At 37.4% G+C, this 26119-nt stretch overlaps 2 protein-coding genes across 3 annotated transcripts in view; both read right to left on the bottom strand.

Moving 5' to 3' along the window:
* Positions 1-2221: 2221 nt before the first annotated feature.
* ptgdsa (prostaglandin D2 synthase a) lies at positions 2222-7844 on the bottom strand. 2 transcript variants are annotated; one of them, XM_067433054.1, is made up of 7 exons: positions 7693-7844; positions 6978-7117; positions 6014-6090; positions 5826-5936; positions 5614-5724; positions 2572-2597; positions 2222-2411 (listed from the first exon to the last, which is right to left on the bottom strand). In XM_067433054.1, exons 1-6 carry the CDS (start codon positions 7783-7785, stop codon positions 2572-2574), a joined length of 558 nt encoding a protein of 185 aa, XP_067289155.1. In that variant the 5' UTR covers positions 7786-7844; the 3' UTR covers positions 2222-2411. The 2 variants fall into 2 exon arrangements, with proteins under 2 accessions (XP_067289155.1, XP_067289156.1); XM_067433055.1 differs by having other exon boundaries at positions 5623-5724.
* A 249-nt stretch (positions 7845-8093) lies between these two features.
* slc27a4 (solute carrier family 27 member 4) overlaps positions 8094-26119 on the bottom strand; it is a 28381-nt gene continuing 10355 nt past the window's right edge. The window contains exons 5-13 of the mRNA XM_067432990.1: positions 23985-24054; positions 23768-23859; positions 23390-23499; positions 20344-20553; positions 19914-20040; positions 17728-17865; positions 17483-17647; positions 13913-14059; positions 8094-12230 (exon numbers count right to left, since the gene is read on the bottom strand). Coding sequence (XP_067289091.1) covers positions 12073-12230; positions 13913-14059; positions 17483-17647; positions 17728-17865; positions 19914-20040; positions 20344-20553; positions 23390-23499; positions 23768-23859; positions 23985-24054 — 1217 coding nt within the window. The 3' untranslated portion in view covers positions 8094-12072. The remainder of the gene's footprint in view (positions 12231-13912; positions 14060-17482; positions 17648-17727; positions 17866-19913; positions 20041-20343; positions 20554-23389; positions 23500-23767; positions 23860-23984; positions 24055-26119) is intronic.

Here is a 26119-nt window from a genome sequence, read left to right as displayed (position 1 = left end):
CAATTAGAGACCAGCTTCAGGTCACATGCTGCCCGACGATTTATGGACTGAGATAGACATCCATTTGTCCGGCGTCCCTCGCCCATGAAACCGCATGAAACATTAAAAAACATATAAAATAGTTTTTTTTTATTAAATGCTGAGGCTCTTAATTACCCACTCATACATCATATGAGTAAACTATTTTATTTTTATTTCATTTTTATATAATTTTTGTATACATGTATATTTCTGGAATTGTGATGGGGGCGGCGCCCCAGCGCCCTCTATTGACAAGCCGCCACTGAGGCAGTGCCACAACTCCAAAAGACTAAAGCTGGTATAATGGCCTTCAGTAGACAACACTGACCTCTCCTGGCCACTGTCAGTAGGGGAAACCAGGTGCAATTGTAAGAAATGATCCAGTAAGAAGAAAACCGCACACCCCAAGAGCGTTCCCTTTATTATCACTTTTCGTAATGACAAGGCCACTGCTCAACAGCTCATCAGTGAGGTGGATAGATATTCAATATAGATATTCAATTTGTGCATGTCCGCTAATTTTAGGTATGTGTTTGTATGTCTCTATTTATTCCATACATCAAGATATTCACATCCATTTTTCATCTTCAAACCAAACTTAATCCTTCAGCCAACAAAGTTTAAATCCCATCTGGCTAGTGCACTTATAATGTTTATGCATAAGGTCATTGGGAGGAGAGGAGGCGTCTTTTGTGGCTTTGAACTGAAGTGAACATGTCTTCCCCACGTGAGCTGGAATTTCATTAAAAATAAAGTTCAACCACTTATTCCTAATATTAGGATCAGAAGGAAGAAGGATGTTAATCTTCCTCGACATGTTTATTGTTGTTGACCAGCTAGCACAAGCCTTTCATGAGTCGGTGGGCGGGCTACTGGATTAGACGCACTGTAGATTCTGTACAGGCGGTGTTTCTTCGCACACTGATGTCAGTATGAAGCACAGGACCGTTTGCTGAGCCTGGTGTCTATAAAAGCTTTTCTTTGACTAACAAGGAAGTTTTCAGCTCTGAAACTTTATTTTTTATATTTATATATCGAAAGCTCAAAGAAAAGTTGATTCCTCAATTCATCACCCCTTAAAAGCTGATTCGAAAGATCGCCGTTTGCCAGCTTCTGTGTTTACTAGTAGTAGCACGCAAGCCCAACTCAGCCGTCATTATGTTAAGCCCCGCCCACCGACTCTATACACGATGTGATTGGCCCGACCAGAGTTTGGCTTGATTTTTACAGCTCAGAAGTGTATTGAGAGTCGCTAGACGATACTCGTGGCAGATTAGATTTGCTGCCGCTAGGGTACATCTAGATTTCTAGGCTAGTGATGGGCTGATTTCAAAGCAAAGTTTTGAACGTGATGAATCAGTGTATCGATTCATGATTCGCATCTCCACGTCACATGATTTCAGAAGTTTGACACACGTTCCGAATCATGAATAAATAAGCTGATTCATAACGTTCGAAACTGTTTTGAAATCGGCCCATCACTATATAAGTCGTTATTTAGTTTTTTTTGCGCACAAAAACTATTCTCGACGCTTCATAAAATTATTGTAGAACCACTGTAGTGAGATGGGCTTTGTAACGACATCTTTAGTGCCTTTTATGGGTCTTGAGAGAGGAAATGACATTGGTGTCAATGAAGGCCTTTCTGAGCCATCGGATTTCAACAAAAATATCTTCATTTTTGTTCCGAAGATGAACGGAGGTCTTACGGGTGTCGAATGACATTAGGGTAAGTAATTAATGACACAATTTATATTTTTGTTGAACTAACCCTTAAACTGTTTACATTTGCTTAACGCTGTATTTATGTCAATACTCGTTAAAAAATGTGTGTGTATTTGCTCAAGAAAAAGTTCTCAATTTGGTACTCGCGTGCTGTTTGAGAGTTGGCAGCATCTTGCACTTGATTGGCTTAAAATCACTTAATCTGTTTAAACTGACAAGACTTAAAACATGTGAAAATAATAAACTTTCTAGAGGAAGCACCACTGGCCTGATTATTCAGTAGAAAACCCCCAAAATACTTAAAGCAAAATCGAAGATCGAACTGATGTGACGTAATTTCAAACAAATTCAGGCCAGGGAGTTCAAGTAAAAACGTACTCATACTCGTTTTGGAAGTTCGAAACAGGGCTGAGCTGAGACGACAGACAGGGAGGCTGAAGACCCCCCTATATAGACTATAATGACAGACACGACATGAAAAAAAACAAGAGTGTTTTATTTTTTCCAGCCAAAATCATCAGCGCAGTGACCTCTTTCTGTATTTCCAATTCTGTGTCAAGGCTGAATGTTTTGTTAGATTTATAGCAGAGCAATAATATGTCAATTACAGCATTACAAACGTCACAAACTGAAATCATCAAGATAAGGTCGTGTGGCCTCCAGCTCTAAATAAGATCAGGAAATGAAAGAGACAAAAAAAATATAATAATGTGATTAGTAACACTATGTAATACATAATTTTCAAACCAATTAAAAAAATACTAGTTGGGAGGTTATTGATGAGAAAATGGGGGTTGATAAACTAGATTCAAAGCTCTCGCTTACCTAATTTCCTGAAGGAGGACAACCTTCTGAAAAGAAACAAAAATGGTACATGTGACAATTCTGCTATTTTAGATAATAAACATTTAAATGGTTTGTGAAGTTCATTTACACATTGATGATCGCTTGTTGTTGAGCCAAAACATTCATAGTTCTGGTGAGAATTATTGGCATCCCTGGAAAATGTGATCAAAGATGGCTGTACAAATAAATCTGCATTGTTTATACTTTTGATATATTTTATAAAAAAATAGCTAAAATCTAGTCTTTCATTAAAGCCAAATAACTGAAATGGCACCCATAAATATTGGCACCCTTTTATCAAATACTTTTTGCAACCTCCTTTTCCCAAGATAACAGCTCTGAGTCTTCTCCTATAATGCCTGATGAGTTTGGAGAACACCTGATGAGATCAGAGACCATTCCTCCATGCAGAATCTCTCCAGATCAGATTCACAGATCTATGTTGATCTCGTCTTCAGTTCACCCCACTCATTTTTATAGGGTTCAAGTCAGGGCAGAAGCTTCATTTGTGCTCAGTGACACAATTTTGTGTTGATTTTGATGTTTGCTTTGGCTCATTGTCCGGACTGTAGATCCAACCACAGCCGTTTATAAGATATCATATATCTGAACAAGATGTTCAGAACTTCCAGCAAACAATAGCAAAAAAACATAATTAAATATGCAGCTGTATATTTAACCGTGGGCATGGGGTATATACTTTTTATCCCTGTTTGCACCAAACCCATCTTTTTTTGTGTTTGCTGCCAAAAAGCTCTTTTTAAGGTTTCATCTGACCACAGAACCATCAGGTCCCTTTTGAAGTTCCAGTCATGTCTGACATCTGAATCTGCTGGAGTTTGTTTCTGGATGAGTGAGGAGGATTTTTCTTGAATCCCTCCCAAACAACATGTGGTGATGTAGGGGTTGTTTGATATATATTTTTGTTTGTCTTTTGACCCTAAGACTCAACTACTCTCTGCAATTCTCCATCTGTGATCCTTGGAGAGTCTTTGTGCACTCAAACTTTCCTCCTCGCAGTGCATTAAGACAATATATACACATGTCCTCTTTCAGATTTGTAACATCTTTGCTTGGAACGTCTTAATTATTTCCCTGATGGTGGAAATGGGAATTTTCAGTGCTACTTTCCTTTGTGAAGCTCAACAATCATTTGCTGCATATCAGAAATATATTCATTGGCTTTATTTGTTGAGATTAATGATGAAGGGAGTTTGGCCTTTGTGTTTCCTCATATTTATACTTCTGTGAAAAAAGACGTAATGGCTGCACTACTTCATGTTCCTAGTCACTCTAGTGCACTGAAAAAAAAAAAATGATTCAGGCCCTTCATAGATAAGACACATTTAAATTATGTTTACTTTACCTAATTAAATTAAGTTGTGTCGAAATGTGTTCAATCAGCCTAATCTATTTGAAAAAGTAGCTTACTTAATTAATTTGCGTTAAAACTACATTAAATATTTGTGCTAACATAACTAACTGGGCAGTGGATCTGTAGTTCCCAGCATGCTTTGCAAGAGACTGCGCTAGGACAGAACATTTTGGGATTAAAGTGCTATTTAATGTGTTTTTCAGTAAAGGAAAATATGTTATTAGTTAATGTTAGTGTTTAATGTTCAGTTATGTTGGACATTGAGGAGTTTCTTTAATTTTGTGGTTACTATTATGCAGAAGAGTGTCTGTGTTTAGGCTGTGGGCACTATATATACAAATTCATTGGATGGAATTCCTGCTCTCAATTCAATATTTTTAGTTTGTCCAATGAGTTAATTTTGCATTTTACTTTTAAAAATATGCTTGTAATTTAAATTTTTAAAGGCACATTAAATTAATAACAGTTTTCACCTTACATAATAAACCATTATAAATTTAACATAACATAATTAAGTAAACAACACATTCAAATATTATGTAGCAGTGACAAATTCAAATGGTTTGTATTTACTCAAAGAAATTGTGCCAGTTTTACCTGAATTTTTTTGTTTATATATCTAAATTGTTATTTGTAAAAATTGCTCGATATAGTTTTGTGCAACCACCTACCACATATTTTTTAAGTAATTTTATTGAATGTGTGCAACATTTTTTAAATATTACTGAGAATATACTTCAGACAAATTTTACTCATAACAAATTCTAGGGGTGCAAATGCAGATTTTGTTTTTTATAGCCATCTTTGATTATAAGGGTGCCAATAACAATGACCACGACTGTATAGTCTTGAAAGAAGAAGTATTTGGACACTTTGGCAGCAATATGTCTCACTTAGTTAAGCCTGTGCAATTTCGTCAATCCTATTAGATCATTACAAATCACACTGTACGACATGGATTTAATAAGCTTGGCTACGACATACAGGCCTACTGTACGTAGACTGCACGAGGATGCCACCTATTGAATCTGAGGCTACAATGCAAATTACTATATAGAAGAATAAACCGTCATCAGTATGTGCTAGTGATAAACAAATAGACCAAGATGAACCACACTTTGGTAATTGTGGTTTACATGGCCGCAGAAAAAAGAGGAGGAAGCAAAAAAGGAGAATATGGCTACGGTCATGCATAGGGAAAAGAGGCCGACTTGGCATGCCAATTTTGCGAATAGAGCTCAAGATAAGTAGTTTTTGCGCCATGATGATTGCATTAATCAATATGTAATTTCATATTGCATTTTTATTGGCTGGTCATTAGACGCAAACACAATGTGAAATGATCATGCTAAATTTTTCGGAACAAAATTGTCACAAACTATCTTTGGTTACAAGACCATGACGACCGTCTTTGATACGATGTAGGAAAACTGTTTTAAAAGGCACAACACAAATCGCAACGATTAGTCCTCTTCGTCTGGGAAAGCCCAATATCATACAGTGTATATCGGGCATTAGACATCAAACCAAATATCAATCCAAGTCTCCTTTTAGCGAACACGAGCCACTGTTTGACAACTACAAATGTTTCCAGATAAACATTTAAGTGTCCAGATAAATAAAGCTTGTAGGTGTAAGTGATTTGCCTGTTTTACTAGCAGCTGGTGGAGTCAGGATGGACTCTTTGGAGAATCCTCGAGCTGTGGCATACGCTCTGAACTTCTCCATCACATCCACCCTCAACTTCTTAGTACGACCTACAACCAAATTAGAGTTTGTGAGAACAAGAAGTCAGAAGAACAAACATCCTCCCAAGATGCTTTATTTGAGTCCACGCTGTTGTCAACCTCAGGCTCACCGTAAAGAGACACTTGTGTGAACTCCTTGTTCATCTTCTTGTGTTTGAGGACCAGCGCATATTCAGTATAGTTCGTCTCCACCACAGTGACATCCTTCACCCTTCTATGACCTTCAGATGACAAAACAAATCTGAATCTGATCAGTCAATTATTCTGCTATAATGTGTCAAATCTACTGTTGACTCACGAGTGCTGTAGTAGTTAAATACACCGGGCACAGACGTCTTCTCATAAACATAGACCTTCCGCTGACAACGAGAAGACCTGCATATAATCACATGCAATCATCTGTTTTAATTCATATGATATAATAATTTATACAATACAATATAATTATTAAAACTATTATTAAAGGAAGTGTATGTAAGATTGTGGCCAAAACTGGTACTGCAATCGCTTTCAAATGACTGTAAGGCGCCGTGTCCCCTCTCCCCCTCCCCCTGACTCGAGGTTGCCAGATAGGCTGCAGGAATGTTTGTATCTGCAGCTGTGGTAACTAGAGCAGATCTGGCAACCCGGATGTCGACACACTACTGACTTCATGATTGGTCGATAGGTGGAGGGCGGAGCTTCAGGCCAAAACACAACATGTCAACATCAACATCAGTTGAGGGCTGCAGCAACAACTTTTAAATGACAATATCCTGGCCGGACAACTGTTGTCAGTGATATAAGTATTTGAAATGAACATGATTTAAAGGTCTAGTGACATATCAGGGCCATTTTATGATTAATTGAAATACATTTCTTACATACAGTTCCTTTAACTATACTATGATTAAAAAAATCATCATACAGTGTAAAATAAACAAGAATCATCACACCGTGTGAAAAAATAAAAATAGTAGGAACTATTCCAACTGAGATATGAGACTAATCATCACACAGTGTGTGAATAATAAAATAAAATTAAATAGGAACTATTTTTAACTATGAAATATGATAATACGAATGATCAGTGCAATTAAATAACTAAAATATTTAGAAACTATTAAAACTTTATTGTTAATGTATAAAAGCAATATCACACTATAATAGTGCTGTTGTTCAGAAGATATTACATTATGTAAAATGCATATTATGTCCTTATTTTATTATATTTATATTATATTAAATGAAAACCATCATAGGTGAAAATGAGTGTCCCTCACATCAAACTCCACATGGTCATGTTGACGTCTCCATTCTCCTTTGGCTCCACTATGCCCATAGAGATAGTGAGTCTGCTTCTGTGCGACACAAAGCCTGGAGATTCATAGGCCAGACCCACCCGATACCACTTCCCTGCAAACTGAGCAAACACAACCCCCAAATTAAATCTCAAGGTAATGCGCATCATTTGGATTTTTTTGGAAAAAGAACAGGTTCACCTTTAAAATCAACCAAAAATATGAACTCTGAGAACTAATGGCCAGTCTGTATCAGACAGCTGAACAGTGTTGTTTGTCTGTTCAGTAACTGCCAAAATATTTGTCTCAGTGTCTCAACAACTGACAGTCTTCTTCATAAAGTCCCATAAAGATGCCTCAAGGACTTGGCAGAATTCAGCCGTTCCCGGTTGCAACACTGAGCGAGTGACCTTTGCCCTGAGGTCTGTTTGTCTGCTCTGTCTACAGTTAATGCAATCACTGCCTGAAATGGCCCTGTAGAGCGTTACCCTGTTCAACAGCTTGTCCATCTCAGTATTTTAGCCTTTGAAAATAACTCAAGCATCCTGACACATCATATAAACACTATTCAACCGTTTAAATCTAAGACAACATCAAGTTATGCTACTAATCCATTACCAGAAGCATTACTACTTACTACACAAATAAAGGCACCTAGAAAGCAGCAGTCTCCCAAACATAAGGCTTAAGTTCTCACCTTCTGAAGGTCAAAATTTTCCTGAGGCTGGACTTTGGCGTGGATGACAGTAAGGAGCATCAGCAAAAAAATGGTCACCAAGGCTATCTTCATGGTTACGTTGTAGAGAGGAACACAGCCAGATATTGTGGACTTGGACTATTCAGGGTGCCAACCACATTAGCTCCTCCCCCTCAACAATCCAGCCAATCGCACGCAAGAACACACACCTAACAGAAGGACCATTCATAGAAGGTCCTGTTTGAAACTTAAAAATATTAAGATTTCCAGTCCACAAAGTTATATAAATGTTCCTTTATGAATCGTACGTGCAATGACTAGAACTTAATCTAAAAGTATAATAGTATCTCAAAATAACACTGCTTCATAGACAATAAAGTAAATAAACAGGAGGGACTGCAGAGAATTAATATATTTTTTATTAATATGAATTCTTGGATGCCATTGTTTTGAAAGAGCATGATTTACAGCTAGCCTTTAAGACAAGAGGACTTCAGTGTGACGGGGCACACCTCACACACCTCCTCTACATAAACACACACTCACACATTCACACACACTCCGCCAGCTCACTCATAGTTCCTGTCTCTCATCTGCCACTGCATGTTGTTCCTGAGTACTGAACAGAAATAGACAAAACAAAAGTGCATTTATGATCAGAAGGGTGACAAATCAAAGTTTATAAACAAAACTGAGGGGGAAAAATTCTAACGAAATGCTAAATCTTCATTGGCTTTGGTGCTCAATAAAACCAGATAAAAACGATATGACTTATGTTGCTTGAAAACGGTCCTTTGGAGCTTTAAAGCCATTGACAAAAGAAATAAGAACTAAATCCACAGTACATAATCGGGACATACAACATTAGATATCCCTCATTATCAATGAAAACATATTGGTGCATTAACAAGATTTTGGATGGCAAATCAGGCTTTCTGAGCACGAGGAAGGAATATTTGTGGAATGAGGCCTGAATGAGCACCACAACCTAGTGGACAGACACGAGAACAACATCGCATTTCCTGCACAACATGATCTCGAAAATAAGCCGACACACACTTGCACACACAAACGGATCCCTTGAAACATGTTTGGACTGAAAACAGACTGTGACTGCCATTTATGGTGCAGCAGGGGGAAAAACTATGTATTTAAAAAAATAAATAAATACAAAATTATTCACAGCACTGGCTTTTGCATTTCACATTGCTAATGCCGTTACAATATATGAAAAAAGTCATTAAATCATACATAAAATGCAGAAATCTCTCAAAACATTTGTGCGGAACTGACTGAAATTGAAGGTTGTTTGAATGTGCCTGCAAGTGTGTCTTTGAAACTTTAAAGTTACAGTACCACTGAAAAATGAAAACCATGTCATTATTTACTCACGTTTATGTTGTTCCAAACATGTACGACTAATTCTTTTTTTTTTGGAACACATAAAAGAATCTTCATTAACAGTCTAAAAAAGACAAAAAGCACCATAGAAGTAGTTTTAAGTTGTAATTTACTGATAATCTTCTCTGTCGAAATGCTAAAAAAATGCCATGCTAATGCATCAAGTCGTGGTTTGCATTTTAAATATGCAAAATGGAAAAGGAAAGCTGAAGTGGAGGTAGATTATCAGTTTTGTCACGTAAAAGAATAATATGGCTTCAGAAGACTTGGAAAAAGTCATTTGGATTTTTTTGTCCTTTTTGGAGGTTTGGACTGACGATAGAGTAAATGCTGACAGAATTTCCATTTTGGGGTACACTGTTCCTTTAACTAACAGAAATAATGAAGAGGCCTCAGCAAAAACTTCCTGGTGAGGATTCTTGCGGTCATAGGACACACACTAGTATCATGATGAGAGAAAGAAATGTTTGTAGAGAAGATTTCAGACATTATAGTGTCTAAAATATAACTAGGTGCATAAGATGCGCGTTCCCTCTCTTTCACACACCCAGAACAAAAACAAGCTCAACGGACAAATAAAGCTCAAACCATAACAAATCATTACACATCATTCTTTTACAAAATGATTTTGTAAAAATCCAAGTAATAAAGCAAAGGACAAACAACAAGATAAAAAAAGGAAAAGAATATTGATGGAGACAAACTGCATCTGATTGGCTGACTAACCAATGACATCACTGCTGCGCCCTTGGCTAGAAGTATAAGTTGAAGACAAAATGAGCTGTACAGCTTGTGTGACACTTCATCCCGAAAGAAAAATGTATTTTGAATGAATAAAAAACTGAAGTCATTTTTACATTATTGTACTGAATTGAATGTTTGCTAATTCTAATGAAAAAAGGTCCTGACAAGAAGAATATTCTTTGTCATTACGAGAATATTGTTTTATGTAAATTCTATTTTTTTTGCCATTATGGTAAAGTGAATGAGAAGTTAATACGATAATATGATTTTTCTTTGTCATTACGGTAATGTAAATGTATCTTTTTTGTCATGCTAATGAGAATGAGATTATATTGCCATTACAGTAACACATATACATTTTTTTGTCATTACGGTAATGAGAATGAGATGTTATTGTCATTCTGATAAGGAAAATGTTCTTTTGTCATTAATTCACAGTAATTTGACTTCAATTTTTTTGTCATTATGGTAATGAGAATGAGATTTTATTTTCATTACGCTAATAATAATTGGATTATTGTCATTACGGTAATGAGAAGGAGATTTCTAATTAGGTTTTTGTGTTGTTACAGCAAATTAGAATGAGATTTTTATTGTCATTACGGTAACGTGAATAATTTTTCCCATTATTTTATTGTCTACAGAAATGGAAATGGCTAATGAAAAATACTTTTAATAAATAATGCAAAAAAATGTAAAATAGGCTTCATTATTTTTATGCAAAATATAAATCTTTTTTTATATTTTTTGGTGAAGTATGTTCCTCATGAGGCTCGTCTATATAATATCAACACAGTTTTATGTTTTCCCACATCTGTGCTGTACGTTAATGTATAGTGGCCAAAACAGTGACTGAAGAAAATCAAGTGCGGTCACAAAATCATCTCAGCACACGTGCACACACACACATTTAAATACTTGCTACGATATAAATAAATAGTCAGCTGTCAGTGGGCGAAGGAGAACAGGAAAGTTCGCAAGAGATGATGGTGCAGAATACACATTGAAGGGAAAGGATGCCCATAGATGTAGTGCTGGACACTTTGCATGATGGGAATTTTTATGCGATGGGAGTCTAGAAAGTAAACTAGCCGTTTAAGAGAAGTGGAGACGTCCAGGGTCAGTTGGTGTAATGATACAGGACAAGGGCAATAACACTATGTGGTGACCTGACAGTAAGGCACAGTGCTCTGTTTGCATCAATCATTCATGCTGCTGAAAGAAAAACTAAAACCCAGATGACAGATAGCCTACGTCACTTTCCCTTCATTCTACTCCCCTTCCGTTCTCTTTATGTCAAGAAGCAAAGACGTTTTTTTAGGTCTGGCGCCACTTTGCAGATGGGGAGGATGTTCACTCTTTAGCACCAGAGAAGTTTACTACTTTCGTTCATCTCTATGCAAAGTCCACTATAGTGTCCTGTAGAGAGCCCAGGAGGTCCTCGCCGGAATCTGAACGCTTGTCACGTCTAGCAAAATGAAGCAAACCCGTGAAGCCCACTCTGCACAATGCCGCAATGTCGGAATTCGGCTTTCATGATGGACGCTGCACATTACACGGCTGGAGAGGTAAAATGGACACAGTAGCAGTGCAATCATGGACATCTTCAATGCAGCATATAGATTCATAACTTTTAAATAGATGAATAATGAGCTATTCTACAACTTAAATATATTTGGTGCACACATTTAAATAAACAGCATTGATCAAGTCATGGCAGCTGACAAGTGCGCAGCCAGTGCTGGGTTTGTATTGCATGTCGGTCCACATGGTTTGGTCAGGGCTTGAGGGCGAATTTAGGATGGCAGTCGCTTTTCAGATCTGTCAAAATGAACGTGTCAGTCCTGAATCCTGTAGCCAGGCGAGCATTGTGCAGCTGAGGCAAAGGGAAAGCTTTACCGTTTGACAGACGTGTATTTGGTCCTTGTGCCTTTTCTTGCTGTTTGTTTTTTGTATTCTTGTTTGCTAAATTGCTTAATTTTGCGTATTTTTCATTTTTGTTGTGTCTTCAAGATGGTTGAACACCACCTCAGTCCCATCTCAGTTTTAAGAGGTGGGCTATGAGAATGAATGAATGAATCAATCAACAGGGACTTGAATATGTGGCCAGACAGCGTTCCTGCGGCCCCTCACTGTGTTTGCTGAGGTAACGAGGGGCGGAGTGATGAGGGGGGTGGGGTTTGAGGGCTGTTGAAGGCGGGGTGTTGAGGGAATGAGTGGAGGTTGGCAGTAATCTCATAATTTCTGCTTTCCTGAGACGATGCTGCGATGGAGCTCTAGATTCAGCTCCACATATTGTCCCTTAGTGCAGTCCAGGAAGTAGAGTTTGTCAGAGACGACATTGGGGTCGAATCCCTCCCGTCGCATGTCTGTCTTCTGGAATTTGAAAGTCCCTGAAAGAAAACAACATACTTAGTATTGTATACTATGCACATCTTTTGGTTCAGTTATCTGTATTACCCCATATATCCCAAGGGTCAATCATAAGTTTTCATAAGTATATCATAAGTTCAAGAGTCCATTAATCAATTTTGGTACAGTACAATTTTTTCAAACTTTAGATTTTGTTAGAGCACTAGACTGTATATCTTCCCCAACTGTAAAATTCAATGCAATCCTGAACATGTCAGAGTACGGCTGCCCTGAAATGGGCAGAAGGTGCAATATAACTGGGCTCAATCATCTGCACTGTCCCACATGTCAATTTAAGGGTCAATAAAAAAAAGATTGAGTACAGAACAAAAAGTTCAACCTTTGGATTTTGATAGAAGGTTAGACTTTATGAAAGCCGAGAGTTTTTAAAATGAAACTTTAAAACTGCACAAATAAAATGAATACTGTATGTCCAGGCAACCAATACAATCTCAAAATAAATCCTTTCCTAAATATCTCTTACTTAATTAAACAGGATGTATATGATATATAAACAGGATATATCAATAATATATCAATCAGTATATCAATACACATGAATGAGAGGTAGATAGATAATGGATTTCGCCGATATAATAATAATATATTTAAAAGAGGCAAACTGGTGCCAATACTAGTAAAATCTACATTAGCATATTCTTAAGGGTAAAGAAGCCAAATTTAAGAGTCTGGAGCCCCTTCTTATTATTTATTGAACGTGATGGTATTAACAATATAACAGAGGATCAAACTGCTTGATCAGGGTAGATTTTAATGTGCACTATATTAACCCTACTTTTCAATATCAATTGCATTGTATTGTTAGTTTTCACTCCCAAAGTACATATTGCATTAGTAGCACTTTGCTGGTTTGTGTCATTACGATTTATGCTGTATCGTCCCTTGTGTTGAGTGAAAATAATTTTCAAAGAATAAAATGTTCCATTTTCATTAAAAACTATAAAAAAAAATCTATATACTGAATACGTTTCTTAATCTTTCCTTCTTATATGACAGGGTGGAATTAAATGGTGGATACAGTTTGCTATGCAACCAAAATGCCAATAATATCCAGAAAAAAGGGGAAAAAGGAATTCTTTTTAAAATAAGCTCAACATACACCAGAACTCTATGCTTTCCTACTTCCACCAGCTCATTAAAAAACAAATATATAAAACATGCACTCTTATAATCGTCTACAACATATTACACTATAAACACTGTCAAATTGCTTGGCATTAATGCACATTGCACAGTATTCATTGATTGCGAACTGATCTGAGCCTGCAACGATTTTACTTTAAATGTGCTCACATTTTTCATTAAATCACAGCCTTGTGAAGTTTAATAATCACATTAGATCATATCACGATACCCGTTTTTTTCTATCTGCAAATGTAAGGCATTCTAAAATAATATTTAAGACCTTTTATGACCTTAAATTTGAGACATTTTAAGGTCCCAAAGGAATTCTGATTATATTTAACAGGAAAAAAAAGCATAAGGTCAAATGGAAAGTACCAATAATGAATATTTACATTTTGGGTTCCGTTCTAAAACAGGACAGGACTGTTTCTGTGATATGCAATGTTACCACTCACAAATGGGTCAGTTAGCAGTCTGTGGGCTGTCTGAGGCCGAGATCAGATGTGCCATATCTCACCTGTTTTGTTCACTTCTGGTAGGAAGCGCAGAAACACGGGCCGGGCATAGGGCGGGAGGGCTTTCTCCAGGTCCCTGCTAAACTTCGCCAGGTCTGTGCTGTGGTCCGGGTCTGCTATGGCCGCCATCCCCGCCTTGCCTTCGGCACCTGAGAAGAAACGTCCATACGCATCACGCAAAGGCAACCTCCCATTCTTTAATAAACCTTAGAGGACGTTGAACTGCATTAGCCAAGCCTATAAGCATAAGGCACGGGACCACTGTAGATGAAAATACACTAAGGAGATTATTGTCTGGCCAGGTTATATGTCAATTGTTCAAGGATAGAGATCTATGAAAGACTGCAGACAGGAAGAGAACCAATGCTATTAAATTACTGAACTGCTACTGCTAAGAATAGAGGTTTGTTCATTATAAAGAGTGTTATCTCTTGTTACATGCAATTCATTATGGAACACCAATATGCGATGCATTCTCAATACTGCCACAAGAGGCTCTACACACTATGCATTTGTATGAACATCTCTTTTTTTGAACAGCAGCTTTTTTGATGGTCACCTCAATGAATTCACTTGAACCTGTTATGAAATCTGTTGCCATTATTAAAGACTAGATTTGGCATTATTAATGATAATGAGATTAATAAGGTTTTGCCCCCAAAAATTAATTGAACACTATGTGACAGCAACTTAACTCTAGCACTCACTTGAGTACTTCTAAAAAGCAACTGTGCAACACGACATTACCCAATGAGTTTACAATGTATGTAAAAACAAAACAAACAAAAAAATATTTCCTTGATACATTAAATTAAATCGACTCAATTTACTTTGTTAGCAGTTAATTGGGATTTGAAGTAAAACCAAACTAACACAGCTGGGTTTTTGCCCATTTTGCTGCGAACAGTTTAATTGTTATGTCCGTTTTTTCAATATTTGCAGTCTTATGTGTGTTTGTTCATGCTAAAGTAAAAAAAAAAAATGCAAAAAAAAAATTGCATTTAGACTTGTAAAACATTTGGATGATTATCAGCATATGATGTACACATGCACTCTACATGCTGTAGACCCACAAGATCTTTCGGATCTGCTGATGGCACGGTTTTGAAGGTGAGAGCATACAGTATTTTTCAGCGAGCAGTCTCATATGTTCCAAACTATATTCAGCACTCTGCTGCTGTTCCTTTATAGATCTAGTGTAAGCAAAACCAGAGCCAGGCCAAGAGGAGACTTTGTTTGGCTGTGCATTCCCAGAATCCTTCAGGAGCTGCTGCAGTCAGCTTTGTTCAAATTAATTATTCTCCTCTCCTCAGACTAGCTGTGCACCCGATGATTCATGTTACTTCAATATACTTAAAGGCACAGTTCACCACAAAAACACTTTCTTTAGAGATGCCTTCTTTATTATCACAAGATAATTTCAACTTAATCCTTAAATTGTATCATGTGCATTTATTCAATTGGCAAATACATTTAAGCCTTTAAACCATTTTTAAAGAAAAAGTCAAGTAAATACATACATATATACCAGGGTTTTTCTTACTAATTCCTAAACTAATTTTTGTCCCGCCAAAGCCTTAATGGACGTGACAGGGCACACGTTAACTGAGTGACAGAGAACGATCAGAGAGACCGCGCAGCGCACGCACTCTCTGTCTTCAAAACGATCACCGTCTTAGCTCTTTCTCACTCGTGCATATCAATCAAAACCAACTGAACTGACACAATGGTAAAAGATCGGCAAGACTGAATCCATCTTCCACGTGGCACGTTCGCACAATATTTTCCCTGAATTACTGCTGGATGTGTATTGTGCTCAAAAAACGGCAACACACCTCTTTTGACAGACGTTTTGTACACGCAGCTGAGATAAACCATACTTTCGAATAAACAGAACAATATCCTTATGAAGTGTTTTCTTTGATGACAAATATTTTGCATTGTTTTAAGTCAGGATTCACATATAACGCGTCTGCTTTTGTCCGATTCACGAACTAATGACTCTGATTCTGAAATTGAACTGATTCAATTTAATGAACTGATCTATCCAACCGTGTCCAACACTGAACATTAGTTTAGACTGGAATAAGGTGAAACCAGAACAACGCAAGTTGTTGATAGCCAATAATTGTATTAAATTATACATTAGACTATTTATTACATTTTTAATGTTACTTTTTGATGATTGTTGCCAAAATAATGAATCAGTAAACCATGTAAACTGTGTAAAAATGAGGAACAAAAGAAACAAACATCAAAATCATACATAATGAGATATCAAAATTAGATGAGGAATTTTTTTTTTTTTTTAATTTATTGTGAGTATTGGGCTCACAGATCAAGCTGGTTACTTTTACTGTTGGTGTGTGTGCGCGTGCATGCATGTATGTGGATGACCATGTCTGGTCAGCCACCACCGAAGACCATTTCTGACCCAGGACATGCAACAATACAGTTAGTCCACGGTTCAATACATACCTTGGTTTTTAAACACGGTTTTCGGTTCGGTTCGTTTTTTTGCTATTCTATTCTTAGGCGACAGAAACAGAAAGAGGTTAAGGAGAAAAAGTTTTTATTATAATAGACTTTCTTTATTTTACTTAAGACTTGAAAAACCTTACTCAAAATGAAAACTTTACTTAAAAAAAACCCTTGTACACATTTCTAGTGTATTGTACAATATAAAATAAATATATATAAAGATTTACAGTGGCAGCTCATAGATGTACAGTAGCATTTAAGTATGAAATGACATGAATAAATGTAGGCTAAAATTTAAACTACATAGTCTTCAATATACATATACATTGATTAAAAGCTACTGTATTAAAGTTTGTGTTTATTTATTCAAGAGCAGTGTTTTGTTGTTTTATTAACATAATTTTAGAGGTGAACTGTCCCTTTAAGGACAAGTGTTCATTGGCTGCTTTGCTATGAATTTAAGACCTGCTCGCATCTCATATACAGACACACGCAGATTTTACTTTTACTTTAGACATAACCGACTGTGTTTATATATGTTAAACTTGTGTGTATTTCACAGTATTAGCGCAGTAAGACTACTTAGTCCAGTAATCACATAAGTTCGACAAGCTTTTAGTGCGCACACTCAGCGCATGTAAAACAAATAAAATGTTTAACCAGCAAGGCTTTAAAACGCGGCTAAACACCCCCCTAACTTTAGTGTGTATGAAACGATATTTGCTCATATCAACACGTAGACTCACAGGCACACTCAAAAAGAGCTGAAATAAACTGAGATAAATATTTCATAAATATATAAATATATATATTTATATTTTATTTTATTATAATGTTATTTTTAAGGACCTATGGGATCCCCTTGTAATTAAGATCATTGCAAAATAAACATTTTCAGCATGAAACTCTTGCGGATGATAACATTTTTCCATCCACTTGAAGATATAGTCCCTGATAATTAAACTAAGATTAATAGTTGCCCTCTATGGGTGAGCACAGCGATTTGCATACTTTAGCAGAGATTTTCTTAAACGGGGTGGAATGTCATTCGTAAAAAGACAAACAGAAAGAATAGAGAAATGTGCTATTACCTGGCACCTCCACTCCATACACCACCACATCTTTCATGTCCAGAAGGCGGCTTAGCGTTCCCTCCACCTCGGTGGTGGAGACATTCTCTCCTTTCCAGCGGTATGTGTCTCCTGTGCGGTCTTTGAAATACATGTAGCCATAGTCGTCCATCTCCAGCACATCCCCTGAGAGGAGAAACAAAAAACGTTTATTATCTAGCTGCAAGCAAGAGTACGCTTCTGTAAAGTGTTTCAAAATACAATACCTGACAGATATGCGCTATCTCCCTTTTTGAAGACATCGTGGGCAACCTTCTTATTAGTGGCTGATTGGTTGACGTAGCCGTCAAATCGTCTGAGGGGGTCGTTCTGAATGATTCTGCCAACCAACTGACCAGGTTCTCCTGAGAGACAGAGTAATAGACATATATATTAAGACCTGTATATTAGTCAATATTTAGGATTTTTTATGATAGGCAAAGGGTCGATGAGTTTTTGGGCCCTATTTTAACAATCTGAGCACATGGTGTGAAGGGCATGGCGCAGGTGCACTAAGGGCATGACCATATCGACTTTGCTAGTTTAACGACAGAAAAAAATGGTCTGCGCACCAGGGCGCATGGTCCAAAAGGGTTATGCCTAGTCTCTTAATGAGTCATGGGTGTGTTTTGGGTGTAATGTGCAATAAAACAATCAGTCACATCTCCCGTTCCCTTTAAAAGCCAGTTGTGCTTGCACCATGGCGGAATTTGCGAACAGAAAGACTGTGAACGTTTCTCCAGAGAGGAATCCTTTTATTTGTAATATTTAAGAATGTGTGTGTGCTGTTTGGGAGGTTCCTGTGTGTTTTAAGCAGAGTGTACGCGCGTTGTGCACTTGCCTATAAGCGCATACTACTAACGCGGCCTTTAAATAACACAACAAATACTGCGCTATTGACTTAAGACCAGGTTTTTGTTGGTTAATGTCACAGTCGATTTCAGTTCCCTCAAAATAGCAAGCACCTAAACACATCTCGTTTTCAGACCAGCACATCCATTGGCAAACAGAGGGGTGTGATTGCATTTGCTATTTAAACAACATGGCACTGAACGTGAAAATTATAACTGCGTCGGGCTGAAACTAGCAAAAAAAAAACTGCCGTCACATTGTGCCAGGTGTATGATAGGGCTCTTGGTGTTTGCCTGATGAAACACCTGAATGTTTAAAGCTGGGACACACCAAGCTGATGTCAAAAAACTCATGGTGACGATAGGTAGGTTGTCGCCTACATTTAGGCATGTAGACATGGTCAAGATGATCAGCTGAAGTAAAAACGGAGCATGGAGAAGAAAGGTGATTTAAGTTACTTTCGAACATGGCATGGTTATTGGTGCCAGACGGGCTTGGTCTGAGTATTTCAGAAGCTGCTGATATACTGGGATTTTTATGCACAACTATCTCTAGGGTTTATAGAAAATGGTCAGAAAAAGAGAAAATATTCAGTGAGTGGCATCAACAAGGTATTTTCGTTCACAGAACTGCTGGAGTTCAGAGGAGAATGACCAGACAGTCTCAGCTGATAGAAAGGCAACAGTAACTCAACCACTTGCTACAACCAAGGCATGCAGAAGAGTATCTGAACACGTCAAACCTTGAAGCAGATGAGCTACAGAAGCAGAAGATACACCAGTTGCACTCCTGTCAGCTAGGAAAAGAGAACTGAGGCTACAATTCACACAGGCTCACCAAAATTGGACAACAAAAAATTGGGAAAACATTGCCTGTTTCAATGAGTCTCGATTTCTGCTGCAACATTCATATGGTAGGGTCAGAATTTGAAATACACCAGATGAAAGAATGGATCCATCCTGCCTTGTATCAACAGTTCAGGCTGATGGTGGGCATAGTGTAACAGTAATAGTGTGAAGGCTCTTTTTTGACACATTTTTAAGCCCCTTTTAGCAATAGAGCATTGCTTAAATGCCACAGCCAACCAGTATCGTTGCCAACCATGTCCATCCCTTTATGATCACAGTGTACCCATCCTCTGATGGATACTTGCAGCAGGATAACGCAGTATGTCGCAAAGCTCAAATCATTTCAAACTGTTTTTTTTCCAACATGACATTGAGTTCTCTCTACTCAAATGGCCTTTAGTCACCATATCCACTTCCAATAGAGCACTTTACGGATGAGTTTAACCAGGAGGTTCACATCATGGATGTGCAGCAAACAAATCTGCAGCGACTGCTTGATGCTATCATGTCACTATGAACTGAAACCTCTGAGGATTGTTTCTAGCACCATGTTGAATCTAATCCATGAATTATTGAGGCAGTTCTGAAAGCAAAAGGGGATCCAACCTGGTACTAGCAAGGTGTAAATATAGACATTGGCCATCAAAAAATCCCCCACTAACTTTCTGTCTGTTCACCTTTGTACTAAGCATGAATGTGAGCAAGTACTGTACCTGGACCACATGGGATACAGACTCCATCGGGTCCTCTGATAAGCTCCATGGTCTCCTCGTCGACTTTGACTAAGCGGATGGGGTAGAAGTAGGGCAAGATCCGGCTATTGAATCCACAGGCTCCCGTCTGCAGTCAAAACATCATATGTCTGTTACAATCACATTCTAAATACTGTATTGAGCAAAATAAACCTAGTCTCAGCTAGGTGCATTTTCTATCAGTACCTTAAATGGCCCATAAACACATGTTCTTAATTACTGAACATATTATAGATGGCCTTGTAAAATGTATAGTAATACATAACGCTAATTGCTGCAACCCCTAAAACCTTATATATCCTTTTCCACATGCATTATCCCCTATTGTGTATGTTTACTCAAAAAGGCTGTTTACAGACACTTAGTCTAGTGCACTTTTGTTAGGACAGACCTTGTTGTCAAAGTTGCCCAAGCTACAGTTGCACTCGGTGGCGCCGTAGAACTCTGCGATCTGTGGTATGTTGAAGCGGTTGGTGAATTCCTCCCAGATGGACTGGCGAAGGCCGTTACCGAGAGCCATGCGCACCTTGTGTTGGTGCTCCGTGTCCTTCTTTGGCTGGTTCAGTAGATAGCGGCAGATCTCGCCAATGTACTGCACAATCTGAGACCAATTTTTTTTTTAAACTCCATTTCCATGCAACACAATAACAACAAAAAAGCAATAATACAGCTATACCATTAAAGGGTTAGTTCATCCAAAAATGAAATTTCTTTCATTAATGACTCATCCCAATATCTTTCCAAACCTGTAAGACCTCCGTTTATCCTTGGAACACAGTTTAAGTTATTTTAGATTTAGTCCGAGGCTGATTCGCGACCGTTTGATTCTTTGTTTGAGAAGAGAAGACAATGCTGAATAAAATCGTATTTTTTGTTATTTTTGGACCAAAATGTATTGTCGACGCTTCAAAAGAGTCTAACTAACCAACTGATGTCACATATGGACAACTTTGATGATGTTTTCATTACCTTCTGGACATGGACAGCAAGTGGGCATACACTTACATTCAAAGGACAGAAAGGCCTCGGACTAAATCTAAAATTTCTTAAACTGTGTTCCGAGGATGAACAGAGGTCTTACGGGTGTGGAACGACATTGGGGTGAGTCATTAATGAAAGAAATTTCATTTTTGGGTGAACTAACCCTTTAAAGCTGAGGTCTGGAAGCCCTTGGTATATTTACTGAATGTACAATATACTGTTTTCAATATATTCACAATATATATGATTTTGTTTGCCATATAAAATTATGCAAAATCATAAACATTGCAATTATTTTATTGCTCTGCTCAATTTAGCCATTAAAGAACCTTGTCAGGAGGACTGGCCAATTTCTTGTATGTTATGATAAAGGTTGCATTTACACTGCAGGTCTTGATGCACAATTCCGATTTGGTGACTATATCCGATTTTTTTGACGACCCGCTTACATCATCTTTTCAAAAGCGACCCGAATCCGATATTTGCATTTACACTCTACAATGGCAAAACAGCCTAAGACGTTCTTAACCGATGAAAGGAAGTAAAACAGCGCAATATGCAATGGACGCAGACAAAATGATTGCACAATGTTTTGCTGTCTGCGCTGTTCCACACATCTTTAAAGGTCGGCAAAACATTTCTCTCTTAAGGCGGAGAAAAAGAGGAGAGCCCTTGACGTCCAATTGCAACTCAAAACTGTGTTAAAGTAGCCCAATTCCGCATGAAAACCGCAGACTTGGCAACACTGGATCGCAGTTTGTGTCCACCTGAGTTGACGTCATTCGCCTCCGTCCTTTTTTCAATGACGTACGACTCACATTTACTGGGGAATATCCGATTTGACCGCTTACATGGCAGACGCTAATGCACGCATCCGAATCATATCGGATTTATTACCACATATGAGTGAGGCCTGAATCCGATCTGAGGATATCGGAATTCATGCGTTTTTTTTACTGCTTACACGTTCACGTCATCTGTGCCACATGAGAGGAAAAAAACGGAATTGGGTCACTTGAACCATGCAGTGTAAATAGGGCCTTAGAAGTGTGAGCAAAACTTCATCGCTTTTTCATATTAAACTATGTTATTCCCTTAACTAAGACGAGTTGATACACACCTCTCTCGTCTTGGTGTGTGCACTTAATCTCTCTGACGCACGGTGACGATCTGATAGCATTTAGCTTAGCCCACTAAGCCCAGTTCATTCACTATGGTACCAAACAGAGATCAAGTTAGAAGCCACCAAACACCTCCACGTTTTCTCCATTTAAAAACAGTTACAACACGAATAGTTAAACGACCTAGTATGGTGACACAAAATAAAACCTGGTGCTTTTCTAAGCGGATTAAAAAGGAGAACTATAATGTATGGCGGAATAGCACTTCTGAGAGAACTTCGACTTCGAGGGGGAGCTGTTAGGGAGGACTTTTTACTGTGCCGAGTCGAAGTACTCTCAGAAGTGCTATTCCGCCATACATTATAGTTCTCCTTTCTAATCCGCTTAGAAAAGCGCCACGTTTTATTTTATGTCACCATACTTGATAGTTCAACTATTTGTGTTGTAACTGTATTTCAGTTGGGAAAACGTGGAGGTGTTTGGTCGCTTCTACCTTGATCTCTGTTTGGTTCCATAGTGAATGAACTGGGCTTAGTGGGCTAAGCTAAATGCTATCAGATCGTCACCGCGCGTCAGAGAGATTAAGTGCACGCACTGAGATGAGAGAGGTATGTATCAACTCGTCTTAGTTAAGGAAATAACATAGTTTAATATGAAAAATCAGTGAAGTATGCCTTTAAAGATGACACTTTTGATTCCTACACCCATGGAATCTTATTTCTAAATTACAATAATTGGGCTTTGTCTAAATGGCTTTATTAAACCTTTGATTTAAAGTGGCCAAAGGCTACAATCACAGCTAACATTCAAATCTGTGTTGGTGCTGCCGTTAATCCAAAGAGAGCAGGTATGAAACAGCTTCACAAACAGTCTTTTTTTAACCACACAGGATCATTATTTATGTGTTACAATTATTCCGATTATCACAGAACACAGAAAAAAAGGTGTCAGGATTGTACCTTTAACAGCTTGTCACTGAGGGCAGTACCTTTAAAAGGAGATTTTTTGTACCCTAAAGTGCATATTAGTACCTTAGAATACAAATATGTACCTTAAGTTATTACTATTAACTTTTTGTGGTAAAAAAGGTACGACTATGTTCTCTTTAAGGATACTTCCCCAGCAACAAGCTACAATTTTGACACCTTTGACATCACTGATGTCTACAGTAGTGATCAAAATAGAGTAAAACACCTTTTTGTAACATTATAAAGGTCTTTAATGTAACTTTTTATTTAAGATGAATACATCTTTGCTGTAATTTGCTAAAAAAAAAAAAAAAGGCTAAATGATTTATTGTATATTCCATAAAAATACATATATTCCAATACTCACAGTGCAGTTGTATTTGATACAGTCATCCCAGAACTTTGATGCACTAAACTTCTTCCTGATCACTACAGTCATTCCATGGATCAGGCACTGTCCAACTCCCACTATGTTTCCTGCCACAGAGAACAATTCTGACATCTGAATAAACCCATTGATTATTTCCAGATTAGAGACTTACAAAGGCTTACATAAGTTGGTTAAATCAAATATTAAACAAACCAAGTTATTTTTTTCAAAACAGCATTGGACTTCAGGGTCTTATGTAGACATCCATCAAAACAAGGCACAAAACTTGCACAGGAAGTAGCCTGAACCGACTGTGACAGGAAGTGCACATATCATGAACGTGTACTGTAGAGCAATCTGTGTTCATTGATGTACCTGCTGAGTGGTAAAGTGGTAAGCAGTCATAAAGCACATCCTCAGACTTCATTCTGAAACCATAGTATACCAAGGCAGCCATCCGGTAATACCTGAGGGAAGAACGCCGGAAACGGGGTGAAAACCAGGGAGCTTGATCCATTGAGAAAAAAATAACAGAGAAAGCAAGGAACGAGAGACTGTGAGAAATGGAGAAAATTAACAATCATAGACTTACCGGCTATGTACAACGATCGCAGCTTTTGGCATCCCAGTGGTTCCTGACGTGTAAATGTAAAAAAGACGATCTAGAAGCAAAGAAGCAGAAAAAACTATCAAACATCTAGTTGGTATTGTGATTTATGGATCAGATTTACTTCCAGCTTAAACCAGAGCAAACACTAGACATGCAATAAAAAATTTGCAATGAAAATGCCACTTTTTGCATATGTATTTGTAGTTTTTTTTCCAGACACATACTTTATGGAAGGGGAGTATTTACTAAGGGTTGTGCTAGTCAATTGACTGGTATTTGCGGCATCATTTAACACCTTATATATATATATATATACTTGCCTGATCTGACAATTATTCTGATTAAAGCGTCAATAACAAAAAATAATAGGGAATCCCCAATAAAAAAGATTTATTCTACACTCATTTAGTGTAAGTGGTGATCGATAGTGGATAATATTATCATATATAATAAACTGTAATTAGGTTGTGCAGTATAGCCACTCAAGGAAAAATCATAACAAATAAACACAGCCTTTTTCCTAAATACATCACGTTTGAAAATGTGACACTAGATTTCATGACAGTTCCACGTTTGTTTTCAATCCGCAAACAAAGATTAGAATGGTTATGAATCAGTGAATTAGATTCAGAATTCCGATCGCTAATGTCATGTGATTTCAGCAGTTTCACACGCAATCCGAATTATGAATCAATACGCTGATTCATAAATGTTCGAATGTTTGTTTGGGTATTGAAAACAAACACGGAGGAGAAGACAATGCTAAATAAAGTCGTAGTTTTTGTTATTTTTGGCCCAAAATGTATTTTTGGTGCTTCAAGAAATTCTAACTAACCAACTGATGTCACATATGACTACTTTGATGATGTTTTTATTCCCTTTCTGGAAAGGGACAGTATACCGTACATACATTCAATGGAGGAACAGAAAGCTAAATATAAATATCTTAAACTGTGTTCCAAAAATGGTCTTATGGGTGTTGAACGACATTAGGGTGTGTAATTATTGACAGAATTCTCATTTTTGGGTGAACTAACGCTTTAAGATTACAAAAAGAAAGCTGAAGCATAGCCTATATTTAATAAGATAATGGAAAAAATGCCCTTTATAAAAAGGTGAAAATATCACAAATATGTAGATTGAGATATGTCAAAGCTGATTGAATACTGCTTCAGAATAAATTATATTATATACTATATATTAGGGCCGGGACTCGATTAAAAAAATTAATCTAATTAATTAGAGGCTTTGTAATTAATTAATCGAAATTAATCGCATTTTAATCGCATATAAATATCTGACCTGAGAACAATGAGAAGTAATTTTTCACATGTATTTTTAGTATACCATTGAATAATGACTGAATACATAAGCTTAATCAACAAAATATTGTTTATTTATTTCAGTCCAGCATTCCAGCGCAATGTTTGCCATTAAGTTTAGCAAAAGCATATTTGTGATATTTGAGGCTCGATGTGCTGCGGTGATACGCAAATTCCTTGTTGTATAGCTTGCACACAACCCTGCTCTTGACGAGGCTTCCATTCTTTCGTTTTTTAAAACAAAATTTCCCATCCACGGGGCCGAGCAAAGCGGTCTCATCAGCTTCTTTGTTCATGTTCACTCATGCCCTGCGTCTCAATCAGCTCCCTAGTTCCCTAGTCAGGGCACTGATCAAGACATAAGTCAATGGGCTGACTCCCTGATCAGTGCCCTGACTACTGAACTAGGGAGCTGATTGAGACGCACCCAAGGTTTGTTGTTGTCTTGACTCCGGAGCGCTAGTTGGTGTTCCAGTATAATCGGTCCGTCGAAACTGATTCATTGAAAAACGTTCCGCGGTGCAAAAATAAATGCGGTTAATTTTTTTTTTTTTTTGCGTAATTAATTAACGCGTTAAAGTCACGTAATTAATTAATCTTAATTAACGTGTTAAAGTCACGTAATTAATTAATCTTAATTAACGCGTTAAAGTCACGTAATTAATTAATCTTAATTAACGCGTTAAAGTCCCGGCCCTACTATATATATATATATATATATATATATATATATATATATATATATATATATATATATATATATATATATATATATAGGGCTCCATAATAATACAA

Source organism: Pseudorasbora parva, chromosome 23 (assembly GCF_024679245.1).
Source record: "Pseudorasbora parva isolate DD20220531a chromosome 23, ASM2467924v1, whole genome shotgun sequence".
Classification (NCBI taxonomy): Eukaryota; Metazoa; Chordata; class Actinopteri; order Cypriniformes; family Gobionidae; genus Pseudorasbora; species Pseudorasbora parva.
The sequence above is the reverse complement of the archived record's forward strand: the minus strand, read 5'-3'. Positions and strand labels throughout refer to the sequence as shown.

Excerpts from the sequence above, each read along its gene's own strand:
- ptgdsa (XM_067433054.1), bottom strand. The coding sequence starts at position 7,785 with ATGAAGATAGCCTTGGTGACCATTTTTTTGCTGATGCTCCTTACTGTC. Across the intron at positions 7,118-7,692 it reads AAAATTTTGACCTTCAGAAG|TTTGCAGGGAAGTGGTATCG; the intron begins GTGAGAACTTAA and ends GTGTTTGCTCAG. Across the intron at positions 5,725-5,825 it reads CACACAAGTGTCTCTTTACG|GTCGTACTAAGAAGTTGAGG; the intron begins GTGAGCCTGAGG and ends ATTTGGTTGTAG.